This window comes from Sturnus vulgaris, chromosome Z, assembly GCF_052056855.1.
Source record: "Sturnus vulgaris isolate bStuVul1 chromosome Z, bStuVul1.hap1, whole genome shotgun sequence".
NCBI lineage: Eukaryota > Metazoa > Chordata > Aves > Passeriformes > Sturnidae > Sturnus > Sturnus vulgaris.
Genome location: NC_142283.1, coordinates 56,801,070 through 56,819,343, shown reverse-complemented (window position 1 = coordinate 56,819,343; position 18,274 = coordinate 56,801,070). Strand labels below are relative to the sequence as shown.

The 18,274-nt window shown below is 34.5% G+C and overlaps 1 protein-coding gene across 3 annotated transcripts in view; it reads right to left on the bottom strand.

Moving 5' to 3' along the window:
- Positions 1-1,280: 1,280 nt before the first annotated feature.
- TNPO1 (transportin 1) overlaps positions 1,281-18,274 on the bottom strand; it is a 52,537-nt gene continuing 35,543 nt past the window's right edge. The window contains exons 14-25 of one of the 3 annotated variants that reach the window (XM_014883795.2): positions 16,367-16,538; positions 15,025-15,111; positions 14,126-14,233; positions 13,791-13,949; positions 13,615-13,702; positions 12,624-12,722; positions 12,320-12,415; positions 9,458-9,533; positions 8,555-8,654; positions 7,110-7,184; positions 4,350-4,492; positions 1,281-2,869 (exon numbers count right to left, since the gene is read on the bottom strand). In XM_014883795.2, coding sequence (XP_014739281.1) covers positions 4,385-4,492; positions 7,110-7,184; positions 8,555-8,654; positions 9,458-9,533; positions 12,320-12,415; positions 12,624-12,722; positions 13,615-13,702; positions 13,791-13,949; positions 14,126-14,233; positions 15,025-15,111; positions 16,367-16,538 — 1,168 coding nt within the window. In that variant the 3' untranslated portion in view covers positions 1,281-2,869; positions 4,350-4,384. Of the gene's footprint in view, positions 2,870-4,349; positions 4,493-7,109; positions 7,185-8,554; positions 8,655-9,294; positions 9,368-9,457; positions 9,534-12,319; positions 12,416-12,623; positions 12,723-13,614; positions 13,703-13,790; positions 13,950-14,125; positions 14,234-15,024; positions 15,112-16,366; positions 16,539-18,274 lie in introns of those variants that run through there. The other 2 variants (XR_015799643.1, XR_015799642.1) reach the window with 2 other exon arrangements.

Below are 18,274 nucleotides of genomic sequence, written 5' to 3'. Positions count from 1 at the left end.
AATATGTATTAAAACAAATATGTACAAAAGTGGCATCCTAAGCTAATCCAAGGTGAGGTGGAGTGGCTTTATTTGGTTAAAGGGGCTTTCTGAAATTTAAGAGGTTTAGTTAAACCCAGATTTAACTGTTACACTACTATATCATTTGGGTAGGTTTTCTATTCTATAAACTTTCTAATGTCATTTCTCTGAAACTCCTCCTTAATGTTCAAACACACTTAAAATTAAAGCAAGTTTGGGTCTAAAATAATATCCCACATTGCTAAATGTTGGGCAGGGATGTTCCCTTTCAAAATAAAAGTTTTAAAATTGAATTTTACTAGTTTGTATCAGTTATTAGTTGAGAAGGTATTTTTGGTTTGCTATGGAAGTAAGTAACTTGAAAGCAGTTATCACATGCAATTTTGTTCAAATTGAATAAATACTATGTACTGGCATTATCAAACATATTTCACACAGTACATGTCCAAACTACGCTTCAGGCATAATCCACTAAAATTTGCAAAGCCAAAAAAAGGGGAAGGGGAACAGAAAACATGCATGTGATCATGCATTGAAAAAAAAAGGTCTAAACTCTTTAAACAGCATTTATAAGTTCACACTCACACAGCTCAAACTTCAGTGCAATGGCTAAATCATTCAACAGTCAAAAAACAGAACCATGCAAAGAAGAACAAGTTCTTAAAAAAGCCCCAACCAAAAAACCCAAAACAAACCAAAAGCAACAAAAAAATCCCCCCAAAACCCAAACCAACCAACCAACCAACCAAAAAAAAAAAAAAAAAAAAAAAACACAAAAAAAACCAAACCGAACCAACCAACCAAACAAAACAAACAAACAAAAGAAAAAAATATATCCCCACAGCCTCCTCCAAGACCCCCCAAAATACCCAAACCAAAAAGCTAAAAACCAACCAACCAACCAAAGGAAAGAAAGAAAACAAACAAAAAAACAAACCAGAAAACACCAACTAAACCAAAAACTGTTATCCAGTATCCATTCTGCAATGCAAAGGTGAGAAACTAAATCTACAAAAAGGCTGTTATGGCTTAATTATGTTTTGCAGATTAATAATGCAGCACTTGAAAAATGGAAAGGTGTGGCTTCACCTCTGACCAGCAGAGTTAAAAATCTCTCCATTTTCCTTTATCATCATGGGATACTCTTTAGGCAATCTAAATTAATAAAGACTTGCCACTTTCAGATGGACACAAGATCAAGTGTACCAGTTAGGATTTCACATTCACAGTACATAAGAAAATACACATGGAAGGAAAAGTAAAGCGTTAACTTAACAAGGATTTATTCACAGGAATACATGTAAGTAGAGAAAAAAAAAAACACAACAGAAAAGCTAAACAAATGAAATGAAGAGGATCCAACTTTCACTCTGTAGCTTTAAACTTGCACCCTTGTGCATTTAACTACATCACAAAGGGCCACCAACATGCGCCAATACAGTGTAGATACCCTGCATTACATCCATTAACTTAAACATCTCTTTAAGATCATGCTTTGAACAAAAAGAAAGCATAGAAGGTAATACGTTGAGTGGGAATAAACACAAATATAGCAATCTTGTCATTAACTTCTACAATTGTCTTTACGTGCCAACTAACATTTATGCAGCCTTTAACGGGTCTTACCATGTAACTCATTTTAGAGATTCTGATAAAATCACTAGTATATAACCATGCAGAAAGCACATCACACTGACAGCACAGAGGCAAATATTTTGCACAGCTATATCAGCTTTCCACATTGTGCAGGTTACACACAATACAATATCAATCTTATTCTTAACAGATCCTAAAAAGGTATTTCAAGGCCTAATTGTTAACTACAGTACTTTATACCTATATTCTTAAGAAAAATAAATTCCATTGAATCTTAAAAAGGAATTTTAAATGCAGGGCTATATTGAATTGGTAAACTGCAACACAAAACTGGCGCAACATAGGTAAATGTATACCAATTTCACTCTATGTGATGCAAGCATGCTACTTTCCCACTAATTAAAATTACTTCTGATCACTATGAGTCAGAACGCATGCCTGAACCTTAAACTGCAAGTTAAGAATAATGCCTTACTCTAGAAATCAAAACTAACAAAGTACAATAGTAAATCATATCCACTACCTTGGTTGTTTTTCTTAATGTAAAAATTAAGATGTCAATCTTTACTTTGCAGTGGCCCTCTCCTTACCCCAGAAATGAAAGGAGTGACTTATTTGGCAGCTTGAAGGTTGCTTCACTTTGTCCAAGTTAAAATTTATTATTTTATGATGGGGTTTCTGTACTGCACACTGCAAGTGCCTGCTCCTAATACAGACACAAACTGCATTTTAACTGTACTAACTTTGTTTGTGTAGTTCTTCATTAACATGCAAATACCTAGGAATCCCACCAAGCAGGATGAAATAATGTAGAAAACCCTTACTTAAAAAAACAGAAAACAAAAAAGAAAGCCTTTACTGTTTGTGACCCCCATTCTTAGGTTTCCTTTATTGTGCGCAAAATATTTTTCCTCTTTACGTATCCCTATGGTTCAATTATATGGTTTCTTATTTTGGTATAAATCCCCACAATATTCCAGAATGTGCTGTTTTGTGACTAGATTCTTTTTTTTTTCTTCTTCACATCCAGTGCAGAGGTGTAATAGGAGACAGATTTCCACCCACAAAGGCTCCAGATGTTAAAACATTTCCCAACATCGACTTAATACAGTGACGGCAACACCTCCCTCCCGCCCCTCCCAGTAGGGTTGGGATTGTACTGTATTCCCTACTGGTTTACCCTTCCCCCCAGTAAAGGGTAGCATTTTCCCTGGGTGCAGAGGCTCCCTCATAGTCTCCCAGACTGAAGGACCTGTAAAAGGAAAAGATAATGGTATAATTAAATCTTACCTTGAACCTCTAGCAGATAGGTACATAAACAGAGTCTTTTTCAAGCACTAAGTACCAACTTCTAACTTAAAAATGGATTTATGCCTAATGTTTCCTTTTAAGTCTGTTAAGAAACCAGACCATTTTTAAAAAACAATATATACTTTGAAGCTACACTAACAGTTCCTGTATTGTGCTAAACTTAGAATTAAGATATAAGCACCCTATATATTCTAATCAGTTTTTCAATTTTTAGCACAAAATTACGAGGCAGTCATGACATTGAGAAAGAATATTAAACATATCTAAAACTGACCTAGCAGCTTCCCTTTCGAGTGGATTAAACAATACTGCCATAGTTTCTCTGCAGTTCAGACTGAGAATAATGGATTTTATCACTTTGGTTTCCTTTTCATCAGGAGAAAACAGCCTTTTGTCAGAACTAAAATGCCCTCATTGATAAGCATGTAGTTGTTTTATTTTTAATCCATCGTTCTGATGCAAATAGGATTTTTTAAATGACATTGACTTTGAAAAAATCTTAGGCTGACTTTTAAATAGTTGTCCATTTCAACACTAAACAGAACTGCATGACTCACTCTCATAATTGCAGTACAAAAATCCCGCTAGAGTATCAAATTTGTAAAAAGACTAAAAGAATAAACTTAATTCACTCTCTTTTTTGGATACTACAATAATCTCTTCTTACAGTATCACACATGGGAAATTTGCCCTCTACAGCTTATACAGGCAGCATACAAAGCAAGATGGTATAATAATAGAGCTACTCCGGAATGCACTTTCAATGCTCTTTGTCAAAGCTGAATCATTCTCCACATGGAAGTATCTAATAATTCTGAGTTGACACTCAAAATGGAATATGGCGACAATAAACACATCAGCCTCCCCCAAACATAAAGCTTTACAGTTACTGCAGATAGTAGCATAGCATTCTTTATTCAGTGGAAAGATACCTTAGTGTGTAGTTAGGAGGCCATTAGACTTCTCATAGCTATTGTGTTAACAAACCTGCTTTCTTATCCTAGAAGAGTATTCCCACTTAGACCACATCTGCCATCTATTAATTCATAACATATAAGGTAGCCTGTGTCTTTCGTATGATGACCTGAGGATCATATTCATCCCTTTGCTTATTAAACTTGAACCAGCACTTCACTATACCTACACTTTCAACTTTCTTGATAAATTAATGTGTATCATAGACTCAGTTTTTCTTTCTTTCTCTCTCTGTAATAGTAAAAAAAATTAGACAAATGCTTTTGCTACCATCACCATCACTTAGGTATACTATCAGCCCTTATTTCTTTCCTTCTTATAGGAAGGAAAGATACCTCTTCCAGTGTAGCTCAGCAATTCTACACTGATGAATTAATTATGTTTCGTATGATGCAAACAGGGAGGAAGTCCCAGCTCTCTTTGGCAAGCAAGACTCATGCGCTTACCTCTAATTATGGGACTGCAGCTACAGTGCATGAGGTTAAACTCCATAGTAAGCTGCAAGGCGCTCTTTTAAGGGAAGAGGAAACTGGTCAGAGAAACGCCTCCAATTCTCATCCCCAACTTGATTTTTAAATCCATGAAGAATCTACAAATGAGAAAGGGGAAGTCAAAATAAGCAAAAAACAGAGGGTACATTATTTACTAGCCTCATATGCAGTAAGCCACAAACTGCTGTGTTGTACATCTGGCAATCTGAATTCTTCAATATCACACTGAAATGCTACAAGAAGCAAAGGAAGTAGAGCAAGGTCTTTCTTAATGTGTTTCTTTAAAAGTGACATAAAGAATACAGCTACCCAAAGAAACTAGTATATGTATTTATATATTTTTTCAACAGGCAACTTAAAACCTAGGGTTAAGCCATTTCAGTTTACTTATAATTTTTTTCAATTTATTTTTCATCCATCCATCCATCCATGCATCCATCCATCCATCCATCCATCCATCCATCCATCCATCCATCCATCCATTTTATCAATTGACAGAGTTAATGTATTTTAACACTACTGTCTTCACACTTACTTTTTAATAAATGTGAAGCATATTGTGGGAAGTTAAATGGCAGCCAGCTTTTGCATGAATGAATGCCTGTCAATTTTTAGCACAAATATAAAATCTTTGAGAACTCTGTTTTCTGCATGGAACCTGTAAGACAACTTCACTAAAAATAAAACTCTTAAAACCTTCTTTGTTTTGAAAGGGATCCACAGTCAATGGCAATTAAAAGCCAGTGAAAGAGGAAAACAAATAATCCACAGGTTTCAGTCTGGGCCTTCTGATGTAATAAACTAACTGAAAATGAAATGACAGTATCAGAAAAAATCTTAGTATGCTATCTCTTGAAACAACAAGTAAAAGCCAACCATTAGAAAGGACAAAAGCAGACAAAACTACCATTCCTCATAGGAAATTATACCAAGAAAATCTAAATTGTTTTCCCTTTTTACACTCTAGAGTAACTGAATTGTGGAACAGTCTGTCATGAACACGTCCCCAAATAAAAGGCAATGTCAAAATTCAAGATCATGGTAGCAAGTTCATGCTCAACACAAGACTGTCAAGCAGAACTGTTTTTAAACAGATGTAGTGTTAATGACATTACATGAAACCAGTTAACTTACTGCTTTTCTCCCTCCCACAAGCAGGCTCTTTCCTAAACTCTGAGCCACATCTCTTGAAGATATTTTCCCCTACAGTTCTAGTACTAAAAAATAAATAAATAAAAAGACCTCAAAATCTGGACAAGTCTTGTGTCTTCCCTTTTTCCTTTAAGTCATAATTACTGTTGGAAAAACATCTAGTTGGACTACAGCAATTGCACATTCATGTAAAGTAGTCTAAAAACACCGCATGCGATCACTGAAGAAAGCTTTGTCTCCTTCACTGCAAGGCAAAACCCACTAAATGACTTTAAAATAGCTTTGCTTTAAAAATCAAGAATGCCTTTATGCCAAGTGACCAAGAACCACTCTGTTTAGTTTGAATGCATTGAATCCTAAACGGATAACTTGGAAAGAATCTGAAAAAGAAGAGTTTACCCTGCTGAAGGACTAGTGCAAAAACATGCAGTGAGACTGCTTTGGGCAACCATCAAAGACTCCATCCAGGACCTCCTTTTAAGTTGTAATTGCTGTTTCATTCTGCTGATGTTAGATTACTCATGGAATACTCATAGATGTATGATCTTTTCTAGATCTAATGATCCTTGGAAGGAGGCCAGTTATCTGAGAGACTAACTAGGACACCTAGATTTCTGTCTTTATGCATAAAGATGAGATAGAAAAGTTCTAGCTTCTGACTTGATGCTCACATGTCACTAACTGAAGAAAAAGTGCCAATACCAACCCATGATCCTAGTAAGTACTTAAGAATATGCTGCATTTTTACTTTAAGGATATAATGAACCTTACTTTTGACATAGAACTTCTAAAAATGGGGACTTCAGTTTAGAACTTGTGAGGTAAATTACTTCTCTCTCTCTTTTTTAAAAATTTAAGACACTAGTGCTAAAATACAATATATCGAATCTGTGTGGGACTTTTTTTTTTTTTTTTTACTTACTTAAAACAAAGCAAACAGTCCTTTTGTTTAAATTCTACCGACCCTTTGCCTAGGGATGTATTCTTACATATAACTGTATGTTAGTCTCTTGAAACTTACTCAACCAAGAGAGATTCTGAGCAGGATTAAACAATCTATTATTTTCAGCAGGAGTTAGGAGAAACAAAAAAGATATCACTGGGATATTTTTAATTTGAAACTTTTGTATGTCCCCAAAATAAAGTAGCCACCTTTATGGCAAAAAATAGTCTTGAACCATATAAATCTCATTTTCTGAAAAAAAGTCTTACATGTAGTATAAACTCCCCTGTTCTTTCAAATGTAGGAAATACATAGTAGGCTGGACACGAAAAGCTATTTGAGGATCATTATCACTTCAAAAAACACTTCACGTAAACTTTACAACTATTTCAAAAAGTTTGGAATAATCCAAATGCATATAAGAAGATTTAGATTAAAAAAATAAGTCAGGATTTTCATGATGCTTTGTCTGACAATTTATGACCTTGCATGAACCACAGAGGGCAGAGAAACCTCCATAACCACAAACGTAGTAAGAGCTAGCAGTAAAATGGAAAGAAAGAAACCAGAGTATGTAAAACAACCACAAGTAGAATATACTGTTACCTTAGCAACCTTACCTTACAGAACATGTCTCGAAGATCATCTTTTGGGCTAATCCATGATGCAACAGCATCACAAAAAAATATAAAGTCCTACAAGATTAAACAATCGTATAGGTTAGAAACCTCGGTCTATACATCTGAAAACAATGCTTGATGTTCATTCTGTGAATCGCAGATGGTCTTTAATCCTAATTTACAACTGCTTTTGCTTTTATGTACTAATTTTCCACTTAATTCAGACAATGGTAAATTATTGTATGCCTAAATGTTCAGCAACAGAAATTGCTGAGTGTCTTAAATTAAAACCACAGTGAAAACAACCCCAGCTCTCCTCTCCGCATCACACTAGCATAATTTTAATTCTTTCAGTACACATACAAATGCAAGATCTACTTACTTTAGCCACAAGCAACAAATGCATCTCTCACACATTTCCAGCTAGGGAAAAAAACCTGTTTTATTTCTTTAAGTAGTTTTTTTTCTGGGACACAGAGAACATTCGTCATACAGGTTCAAAACTAAAGCCACCTCAGAATCCTTATACTCCATTCATCTGCTGTCATGCATTACCTCCTCCTATACCAACAGAACACCAGTCTTAAAAAATAATTTTGCTAAGGCACATAATAGGAACTGAAGATCATGATTAGAGAGGAGAGATGAATTAATGAAATAGGCCCTTATTTAACCCCTTTCTGTAAACTACATGAATGAACAGATAGTAGAAGACTGAAATGTAAAGTATAGAATAAGGCCTAAATGAAATCAACTGAAAATTTCAAAACAAGGTAAACTGAATTCTTGTGTTTCAGGAAGAATTCCAGGCAGAGAAAAGAAAAAAGTCAGTTTGTTTTCCTCTTAGAAAATATTACATGGGTACAGCTTTACTTCAGAGGTGTGAAGACTAAAGATAAAGTCATATTCTATTTTTGAATCGCACCATTTATTTTAAAGAGATGCATGTTCATTGTCACATTGACTATTTGAAAATTTATCCAAAGTTGAAATAGAATCTTCCCTACCCAAGTGTTAAGAACAAAGGGGTGGTTACTGTTTTTGTTCTGTTTCTTGTTTTAAAAACCTAGGTTACATCTGGAAAATGGGTTTAAGAATGTCAACTTTTACCTTGTATTTGCATACAGATACTGACCACAACCTGACAGTAGTATGAAAATATAGTTATTTTAATCTAAGTTCATTATTTATATATTCATTGCCAGTAAAAGACAAAAACTGACTTTAACAATACTTCTCCCCTTTCCTTTTTAGATCACAATTACTGAAGCATCATGACACAGATCATTCACAATATAAAAATTTTTGGATCCTTGACGTCATAATAAAGCTACATTATGTACTGCAAGGAATCTCTTCAAGGTAAACTTTTTCATAATCAACATACAGCTTTCCCTAAATTTCACATGAGTAAAGAAAAGCTAGCATCTATTAACGTATCTTACTTGGACTACTCCACTGGGGTTGACCGTAATCATGGTACATATCCCACGGAACGCTGAATCCTTTTCCTCATTGTCTCTTATGTTTCGCAGAGAGGTGCACCTAACGAATTAGAAAGCAAAACTTAGATAACTCTATTACTTTTATTCAATCAAGTGAAAACTAGATGACAGTATCTGATGGAATAAGTCACACTGATAAAATAAAATTATCTGGAACACAATTTTGAACACTTAGAAAAACACTTTTATTGCACACATTTTTTACTAGCATTATCCCATTAGGCATCACCTCCAGAATCTGGCTTTTTTGTTATATTGTAGTCAGAAAGTGTGACCTCTATTCCATTAAATACAAAAGAAACATGTATCTGAAGTTCTTATAGAAACTATCATTATTAGAAGCGGAACATAAAATACTGTCACAGTATGAATTATGTCAGATACCACTTACAGAACAGTTATTGAACTTTAACAGCAGCAAACAAGCTATTTTATATGTAACAAATCTATAAACATATATTCCTTACAGCATTTCAAGCCTCAGACTGAATTTTAGGTAATGCACAGTTTAAATTTTACAATATTTGCATGCATTGTATTATCATTCTGGTGGATTTTAAAATGCTCTTTCATAGTCAAGCTTTAACACAGCAAGCATGTGACAATCTTATCCCATGCATAAATTAGTCGTTAGCCACAACATAAAGAATACATGACGGTGCTACTAAAAACTCACAAACCTGATAGGACAAGATTAGTCACATGGTTGGCAATGATTAAGGATTGAGATTTTGTAACCAACTGAAAATATATCTAAAAGTGAGATAGAGAGAAGAAAGAAAGAAAGAAAGAAAGAGAGTGAAGAAAAATGAATTAAAAAAAAAAAGATTGAATAATACACACCAGGGTCTTATAAACTGCTGTAGCATGGGGGCCACCTCTTGAGGACAAACGTAACCAAGACGACCAATTGTTATTGCTAAGGTAACGCAATCACGGTTATACACCACCAAACGCCAACCAAGACATGAGCAAATGAGGGGGGAGGAGAAAAAATAAAGAAAAAACAACAAATAACTCAGAAACAGAAACCAACAGAATCTGTGTATGATAATAAACATAAGATTTCACCAGTGCTGTTTATTACCACCCCCTAAATAAGAGGCAGCAACATATATGGTATACTCTCCAAGGTAAAAGAAAAAATTGAGGAAGTATGAGAGAACACCAAAAACACAACTTTAAATCCAAAGGCTTTCTGATGTAAGCAGTCATTCTGTCCTTCTTTAGAGTAATCATTTATAGTAAATTTACCTCTACACATTCAAAGTTTTTATTGAAATGTACTATAATGGATATATTTTTAGAAAGGAAATTAATAATTTTCAGTTTTAGTATGAAGAATTTTAAACATTTTATTTTATCCATAGAAGTCAAGGTTTTCATAGACCTAATTTATCAGTAAAAATACATTTCCAAACACTTTTACATGCAATATATTGTGGCCTGTCTGAAAATCCTAAATAGCTGGAACACTTTGCAAAGATTAACAAATGTTTGCCTTCTTCATAATCTCACAGAGAATTTAATTTAAAATGCTTGCTAACTCAAAGCAATTGACTGAAGAACATTAATTCTTTAATCCTAGTATTTCTCTTGCTCACAAAAGTTTTCCTTATAAGATGTACAAGCGTCTCACTTCCGATACCAAAACATGAGGACATATGAAAAGCAAAATTGCTTCACCACGAATAGGTAGTTTGGTTCTTTGTTCCGAGAGACAGATCAAAGAAAGTACCGTTATGCAAATGTGTTTTAATGGTGTTTGCTCAACTCACGAAAGATTAATCTTTAGAAAAAGGAGAGGGTGGGGAATAATGTATCAGAATTACTCGAAGCAAAATACATGAATAATACTAAAATCCAGCAGATTTGTATGAAGCAGAAAAAGGAAACCTATGTTCAAGGGACATACTATGCAACACTCTAATTAACAGGCATTTGTGAACAGTCTCATGAAACATGCAATAAAGCAGATGATGCTTTCTCAAATAAAAGTTTGGTGTAGGATATACTAGCAGTCTGAAACATATTAATTCCATGTGATGCAGCTCACTGTTAATGTACTGGTGTTACTCAATTTCCACAACTAGTGTTTAAAATTTTTTAGTATCTGACAAAACTTTACTGAAGTTAGAATGAAAATACAATTTTAAGTTTCATCTGTAAATTCTTACAGCTACAGCCTGAACAAGGAACAGATATCTCTGTCAAAGTGTGTTTTCACAACTGTTTTCCTAATTAATTACACAGCAAGCTACAGCAAAACCATAATATTCGCGCACATACTAGTCGCACACAACAAAATATCCCACAACAAACTTATAATAAGTACACCACACTCAACATTTATTTGCAGTTATCCATCCACATTTAAAATAACTATTAAGAGAATTTAAAAAAAAATCCGTGTTCAGATGCTTCCAAAAATTCTCTTAACAACGATGGAAGCATACAATTAACTATTGGATGCCTCTCAGTTACAGGTATTACACATCTATCAGTGCACAGGAAGGGAGTCAGGGCAGGGGTAAGGAAAACTTTTATTGTTATACTATTATAGTATTATACTGTCACACTATTCCATGGTATATTTCACAATTAGGTATCTGATTCAAAATTTTCTTTTCAAAAAGTAGTACCTATAATATGACATAAAACTAGGTAAATTTTCCTTCAAGTTCACCTTCCATACTAAATGAGATAGATTTGCAGAGAAAGTGTAGCTTTTAAGTTTAGAGAATACTGAAGGAAAAATATGCTTTGAAAACCCCTCTAATTATCTCTTGCTTTGCTCAAGAAGTATAACTGTACCATTGTATTTGCATCATATTCAATCATGTCAGATATAGCAACTAAACTGTTGTAATTATAAATTGTTGTGATTGTACTTTTCTTACAAGACGGTTTTCAAACAGAAGAAAAAAAAATCCTCAATTAGTAAAACAATAAACAATAAACCCATCACATTATCTATAATTTTATGCTCAAGTATGGAAGGTGCTTTTCATACCAGAACATGCTTTCTACAAATGCAAAAGAAACAAGCCTCAGAAACTCCAAATCAGTAAGGCATTTGGGAATTACTCCCAATTTGGAATGCAAAGCCAGAACATAAATATGCATGCCATTATTAGAATTATTTTCAGGAATTTGTTATTAAGTGACCAGGTAACAGAAATTAAACATAATTTCAGTTGTGTCATGGTAAAACTGCCATCACAGATCTAGATTTTTGTGCATGATGATGTAAGTGTATCTTTAAAAAAAAAGTACGTTTTTGTAAATTCGAAGAGTTCGTTGTTTTCTATATGCCAATTACATCTTTTCCAACACTAGACATATATATACAGTACACATTTAAGGACATGCACACATCAAAATCAGTGAGAAATTAAGTCTTAAGTGTTACTGCATACATTTGTCATATTTATTACACAAATAAAACCAGAAGAATGATAAAATAGATAATTAATATATATAATAAATGTTTTAAAAGGAGAAAGCAATTAGAATCTAGATATATGATTTGCTGCAAGACTGAGACTTGTAAGAGCTTGTGCAAAGCAGAGCTGCTTTTGCTTATGAAGGCCAAGTATATAACAAAATCAGTTCTGGTGTAGTTCCCCTATGTAATTTCAAAAACCAATTTTTAAAAAAAATCTTCTAATTCTCTTCACCATGTACAGGTTATTTTTTGGGTACCTGTGTTCTCTAACAACGTCTTTGGTGTGTTGGGTCTGTTAATTATTTCTACAAGCTGGTGCAAGACCATTGGAATATAAGGCTGCATTTCTATACCTGAAACAACAATTGAAAAAAAAAATCAGAAGAAAATGACCATTAATTCTGTAAACAGAACATGTACACTTAACTTACTAACAAGGACAAGGATCACAAATGTAATTTAAATATTAACATAAAGGTATCACTTAAAAAAAATTCACCCAAAACACCCAGACAAATAATTCTAAATGTACAGAGATTTAAAGAAAAAATTCTATCTTACCCATCTGGATAGAGATTTCTCCAATTGCCCAGGTGGCATTGTTACACACAGAAATGAATTCAGGATTTAGGTTGGTTCCCAAAATTGGCATGAAATCGGCTAGAAAGAACAACATTTTAAAAACTCATCACACAATACAATCATCTTGTCCCATTACTTTAGGATTATGAGGAGAAGAAAAAAGGGATGTCTAAGAAAAAGATAATGTAAGCCTATTTAAATACTTGGAAAGTGCTACATTCAAATTAACAAGATCTATATTCCAACTTTATATCAGATTAACCTGGAATTTAGAACTGAAGCAGATAAATGCAAATATTTTCGAACTATACTTTTAAAAGCTTATCTTCATGTAACTTTGATGTAGAAATCTTCTTCTCTCCCTCCTCTTGCTCAGAGAGGAAGAGAAGAAATAAACCACAGCTACAAACACTAGCAGTTTTATCATATGGCTTAACATCCCCAAAATCACCTGGATAACCATTTAGCTAACCTTGAAAACATAACAAAGACTAGAAGGCAATCAGATCTTTGATTGAATTTAATCTTCGATTAAATTTTAAGAAAAGTGAGTCAAAAAGGTCATTATAACATCTGCTAAATTAATTTTAAATTCCAAGCCTATCCAAGCATTCATTTGGCAAGTGCATCTCAACAGTATTTGTGGGAAGAAAGAGCAAATATTGTAGAAGTGTATCACTGATGTTACTTCCCATAGAAATAAAAAACAAAGCAGAAAAACAAAGTAAGACCTATCTTCTAGCCCGTTTTTTGATTTATGTATTATATATATTATTACTTTTAAAACAGGAATATGTTTTCTTAACATACAGTTCAAGGGACAAAAGACTACAGACTCTTATTGATAAAGGAAAATTACTATGCAGAACACCACAAAAAGGCAACCCACAGAATAGGGAGCATAAAAAGGGCTAATATAACCTCTTAGACATTCGTAAAACGAGTTATTGAACATGTAAAAGAAACATACCGATGCAAGGCTTAACATGCTGAAAACATGCCTTTGTCAGATCACCTAACAATGCAAAAGAACTCTGCCGTACCTCAGGCATTTTGTCCTAAAGGGAGGAAGAAAATAATTACAAATTTAGAAGAGTTTCTGATTCTCTGAATAAAGAAAATGTGTGGATCAAATACCTTACTCACCTGCATGCACTGATACATTAGTGTCAGGATATTGCTGCGAGCCACTAGCTGTTCAATGTTGCCTCCAAGTCCTTCAGCTAAACCACTGAGTAAATCAAGAGCCACAATCATGAAATCTTTATCTGGAGCCTCATATTGGTCTGGCTGAGCATTATGCAACTGCAACAAATAAGTACACATTTTCAAAATTATACTAGATTTTCTCAGGAGTATGCATAAAAAAGTTGCAGAACTGCACTTTCATTTAGATATTCAATTTCCCTGCACACCTCTAATTTTACATAGTTAACACTTTGGTTTAGCACAGTAACATTGGAATAGTTATAGCAAAATACCATGGCTTGTGCAAGTGTCTTCTGCACCAGATTTACACAACGCTGGTACACAGGTTCACAGTATGGAAGAAAGCCAGATTGCAAGGCAGTAGCAACTGACGACAGGCACTGGAATTAAAAAAGAAAGAGGTGAGTCAGAAAGCAGTCACTACTTTTCTTCACATCCCTGAAGAGTCTTTCACTTGGCAGGGGCACTTTGGAAGGTATGAGGATTTTAAGTACACCAACTGTACATGTAACTGATTAAGTAAACATTACCTAGAAAGGCAGTACTGATTTAGCCGAGCCAAGGCAACTATCAGCAAATTGTTATTCACTCCTGCATACACCAGTTGAGAAAATCTCAGCAGCAGCATCATCTTAGAGGTAGCCAAGAAAATGCATACAAAACCAGTTACGATAATTCAGACAGCACTTACACTAAGCTGCAGTATCTTGACCATGAACAAGCCCTAATATAACCTAGGAGTCACAAAACTAATTTTTCTAGAGGTGTTTTCCTCTAGAGGTGCTTCACACTCAGCAAGTACAGAGCATTAGACTACATGGCCTGGTTCATACCTTCAGCTTGTCTGACAACAGATTTAATGGAGAGATGAAGAGAGAGCAAGGAGAGAGAAGACAAGAATAAAAGGAGGATAGAATCCGTTTTTTTCTAAAAGAATCCTATCAAAGAAAACAATCCAAAATGTCAGAAAAAAATCTAAAGGATTTCTGCTAAACCTAAGGACATTCATTCAGTCACAGAATTTTCTTACCACAGTCAGAAATTTTTTCTCCTAATGGAAAATAGTTAAAAATGTCATCTTTTATAGTCATATTTACTAGGAGGAACACCTTCAGTAAAAGACATAATTTCTAAAATAATTGATAAAAAATATTCACATTTTAATATTTACCTCTAGTAAAGGGAAGAGATCTTTATCTTCGTCCTTCAGCATGTTCCACTTCTGGATTAATGGAGGCATTAGCATCTGAATATATTCCTGTTTAGGATGAAAATGCATCAACTGTTAAAACACTTTACTGCATACCACTTTATTTCAAAGTTAAAAAAGAACTGAGATGTATTCTACTTTTTCAAAAAAAGGAACAAACAGGTATACCGTAATTCTATCACTGTTACAATTCATAGAAATATTTTAATACTAGAATTTACAATTTGTGTTTGATATCTTTTCTTAAAGCACATAAGTACCTTTACAGAGGGAATCTCTTCCTCCAGGTTTAGTTTCAGCATAGCTGTCTGGGTTATCATCTGACTGTCATAAGGTGTACAGAAAACATTTTTACATTTACGTTGTGGCTCTACATCTGCCACCTGCTTTTCTCAACCATCTTTGACTGCCCTGATGCTACAACCCTATCTCCATGACCATAAGTTCTGAAACTTCTTCCTCAAACTAGCCATCCACGAGGAAAGTAATTTCTTATCCCTCCAGAAGGAGGCACTTAGCCCTTCTATATGAAGCTGGCTTCCTTGCCACTGCACAGCCACAGCCACAGTCACAAGGACATTAAGCAAGGCACCTCTAAAGTGCTGTTGCTTGCAGAAGGTGTCCAAGGAGCCAACAGATTTTGCTACATCCAAAGGTACAAAATTCTAACCGACTAAAGAAAGTCCCACCCTATCAGGAGCTGCCATTTAGCTTCCTCCTGGTACTGTCAAATATCAAGGTGGCCAGGCTCAGAGAGAGACTGAAAGACAGGTCCGTTGATGGTGCGGGGTCCAGATGGCAAGTAAAATACCATGGAAACAACTAAAAATGTTTTGTTTTTTTTTTTTTTTCTAGGGCATCTGTGTCATTTGAAGCACTCTAGAGAAATAAGTTTCCATAACCATCATAAGATGCAAACATACGACATGAATATGTACTAATTAATACATGTACTCTGAAAAAAACCCCACCACATTTGCCTGTGTGTTATCTGTGCTTTCTCCAAAGGAGTATCTAACTGATATCTCCTCTGAGCTAAAGAATTTGAAGCACGAAGGAAAAAAAAAACATGATGAGCAGCACATTTCACAACACACCACACACTTTTGCTTGTTTACTCAAGATGGCAAATATTTGTGTAGTGGGAAAATTACATATTTTATCTGTAAGCATGTAGCACTAATAAAAGGTACACAGAAATACCAGCACTTCTAGTTTATAACATGTAAAGCACACTACAAAAAACACTGAATATGCTTTTCAAATATGCTAAGTCCTTCTACAGAACATAAGGTATACTCACTGGTTTATTTAGATGATGTCCTACAGAATCTGCTAGGGTTCCTATGGCATCATAAAGTATGAGCAGGTTTTTATGCTGGTATTTACTAAATGCGAAGACCAAAGTGTCAAGTATATATGCAAGATAAGGAACAAGCTCTGTACAAGCCTCCTCTTCTAGAGTAGCAAAGGCACTGAAGGACAATAAAACAGGTTAGTACCTTGGAAATAATGAGACAAGACAATCCCAAAATGCCCTACTTAACCGATTTCTGTTTCAAGGTAGACCTGTATTTAAGTCCTCAAATTCATGTAAGATAGGCTTCCGACAAGGTAATACTTAAATAACTTTGATCTTTTTTGACTGAACACAGAATCACCCATAAGAATCCAGCTCTTATATTGTCAAGAACAGAATTTTAAAATATTGCCATAAAACTCATTAAGGATACATGGAAGCCCCCACTAAAAAAAAAAAGACATTAGCAGAAAAGTTACAATACACTAACTAAAATAGAAGGAACCACAACAAAAGCTGATTATTTAAGTTAAAAATGGACCACTATTTTTAATGTACACAGTAGCTGCACCTAGAGATTTTGGTGCTGCTGTGCCAGTAAAATGCAAACATCACACCTCTTAGCTGTTCACTACATAGAAAAACATATAGAAAGATATGGAAAACTAAAAGGAATTCCAGAAGATGAACAGTTCTAGCTGCTCTTGGACAAAGCACACATCATGACATCATGGAAACTTTTCAGCTTGTCTATCTAGTGTTTCAATGGCAGCATTAAGAAAACCCATCCAAAATGAAACAAAACCTAAAAAGTCTCCCCACACCAGAGTCACTGTTTCAGAGAAACATTAAGGAAAGGGAAAAAATTATGGAGCTATTGAAGATTTACTGGCCTAGCTTTGTCAACAAGATTATTATTAGCTTGTCTCTGCACTAAAATGCATGCATCACTGCATGAGGTGAACAATCCACTATGTGCTACCAAATACAGAAACGCAGTTTTTCTAACACAAGAGAACTGTGAACTCCAAATGGCTAGCATTCTTACTTAATTTGTTTAACTATTTATATTTTATTTTATTATGAAGTATTCTTTCAGACAGGCATACAACTTGAGCAGGAAAATGTATTTAAGTAAAATATCATTCTGTCTGTCACCAGCTAAAGGAGCAGTTTCTTTAAAGTACAGAAGTGAATGTTAGACACCTGCTACCATACAGAAGTTAGGAACAAAACATACAACATCCTGTGACCAATCTTCAATTTGGTAGACATAAGCAATGCATGCAACTATTCAGTGCTGGGATGAAGATCTTTGTTGTTGTCCAAGAAGGTTCATTGCATTTCCTTACAATTTAAAAAGCTAGTAAATAGGTTTTGATTTGTAACAACTATATTTTCCTCACAGTGAACTTTTCCAGTTTATTTTTAGCTGCAACAGTAATTCTAGTGAATCCCTGCTCCAAAGAAAGTATCTCAAAACATGCTCTAGGTCTGATACTGGACTTATAATTAAACAAAAAAAAAATCAGGTGTACTGCAATTTTTAATATTTCCATTCTAGATTTCCTGGTTTCCATGGCCCATTGAACATCTGTCACAAGCACCAGGTGAGGCTATTTGACTAGACCACAACACACCTGTCTGTGTTCAACTAAATGCAATTTTCAGCCATATTTTGGAAAAGGCAGGCTTGAAGAGAAGTGGAAGATTTTCCTTTGGGGATGTTTTTGGGTGTTCTTTGTTTTGTTTGTTTTTTTGGGCTTTGCATTTAGTTTGGTTGGTTGTGGGGGTTTTTTTTGTTTTGTTTTTTAAATAGAATAAATAGAGAAGACATTAAAGCTATCCAAACTTGCTGCAAGGATATATATTCCTTTTGAACAAAGCTTAGCCCAGGAACTTTGAACTCAT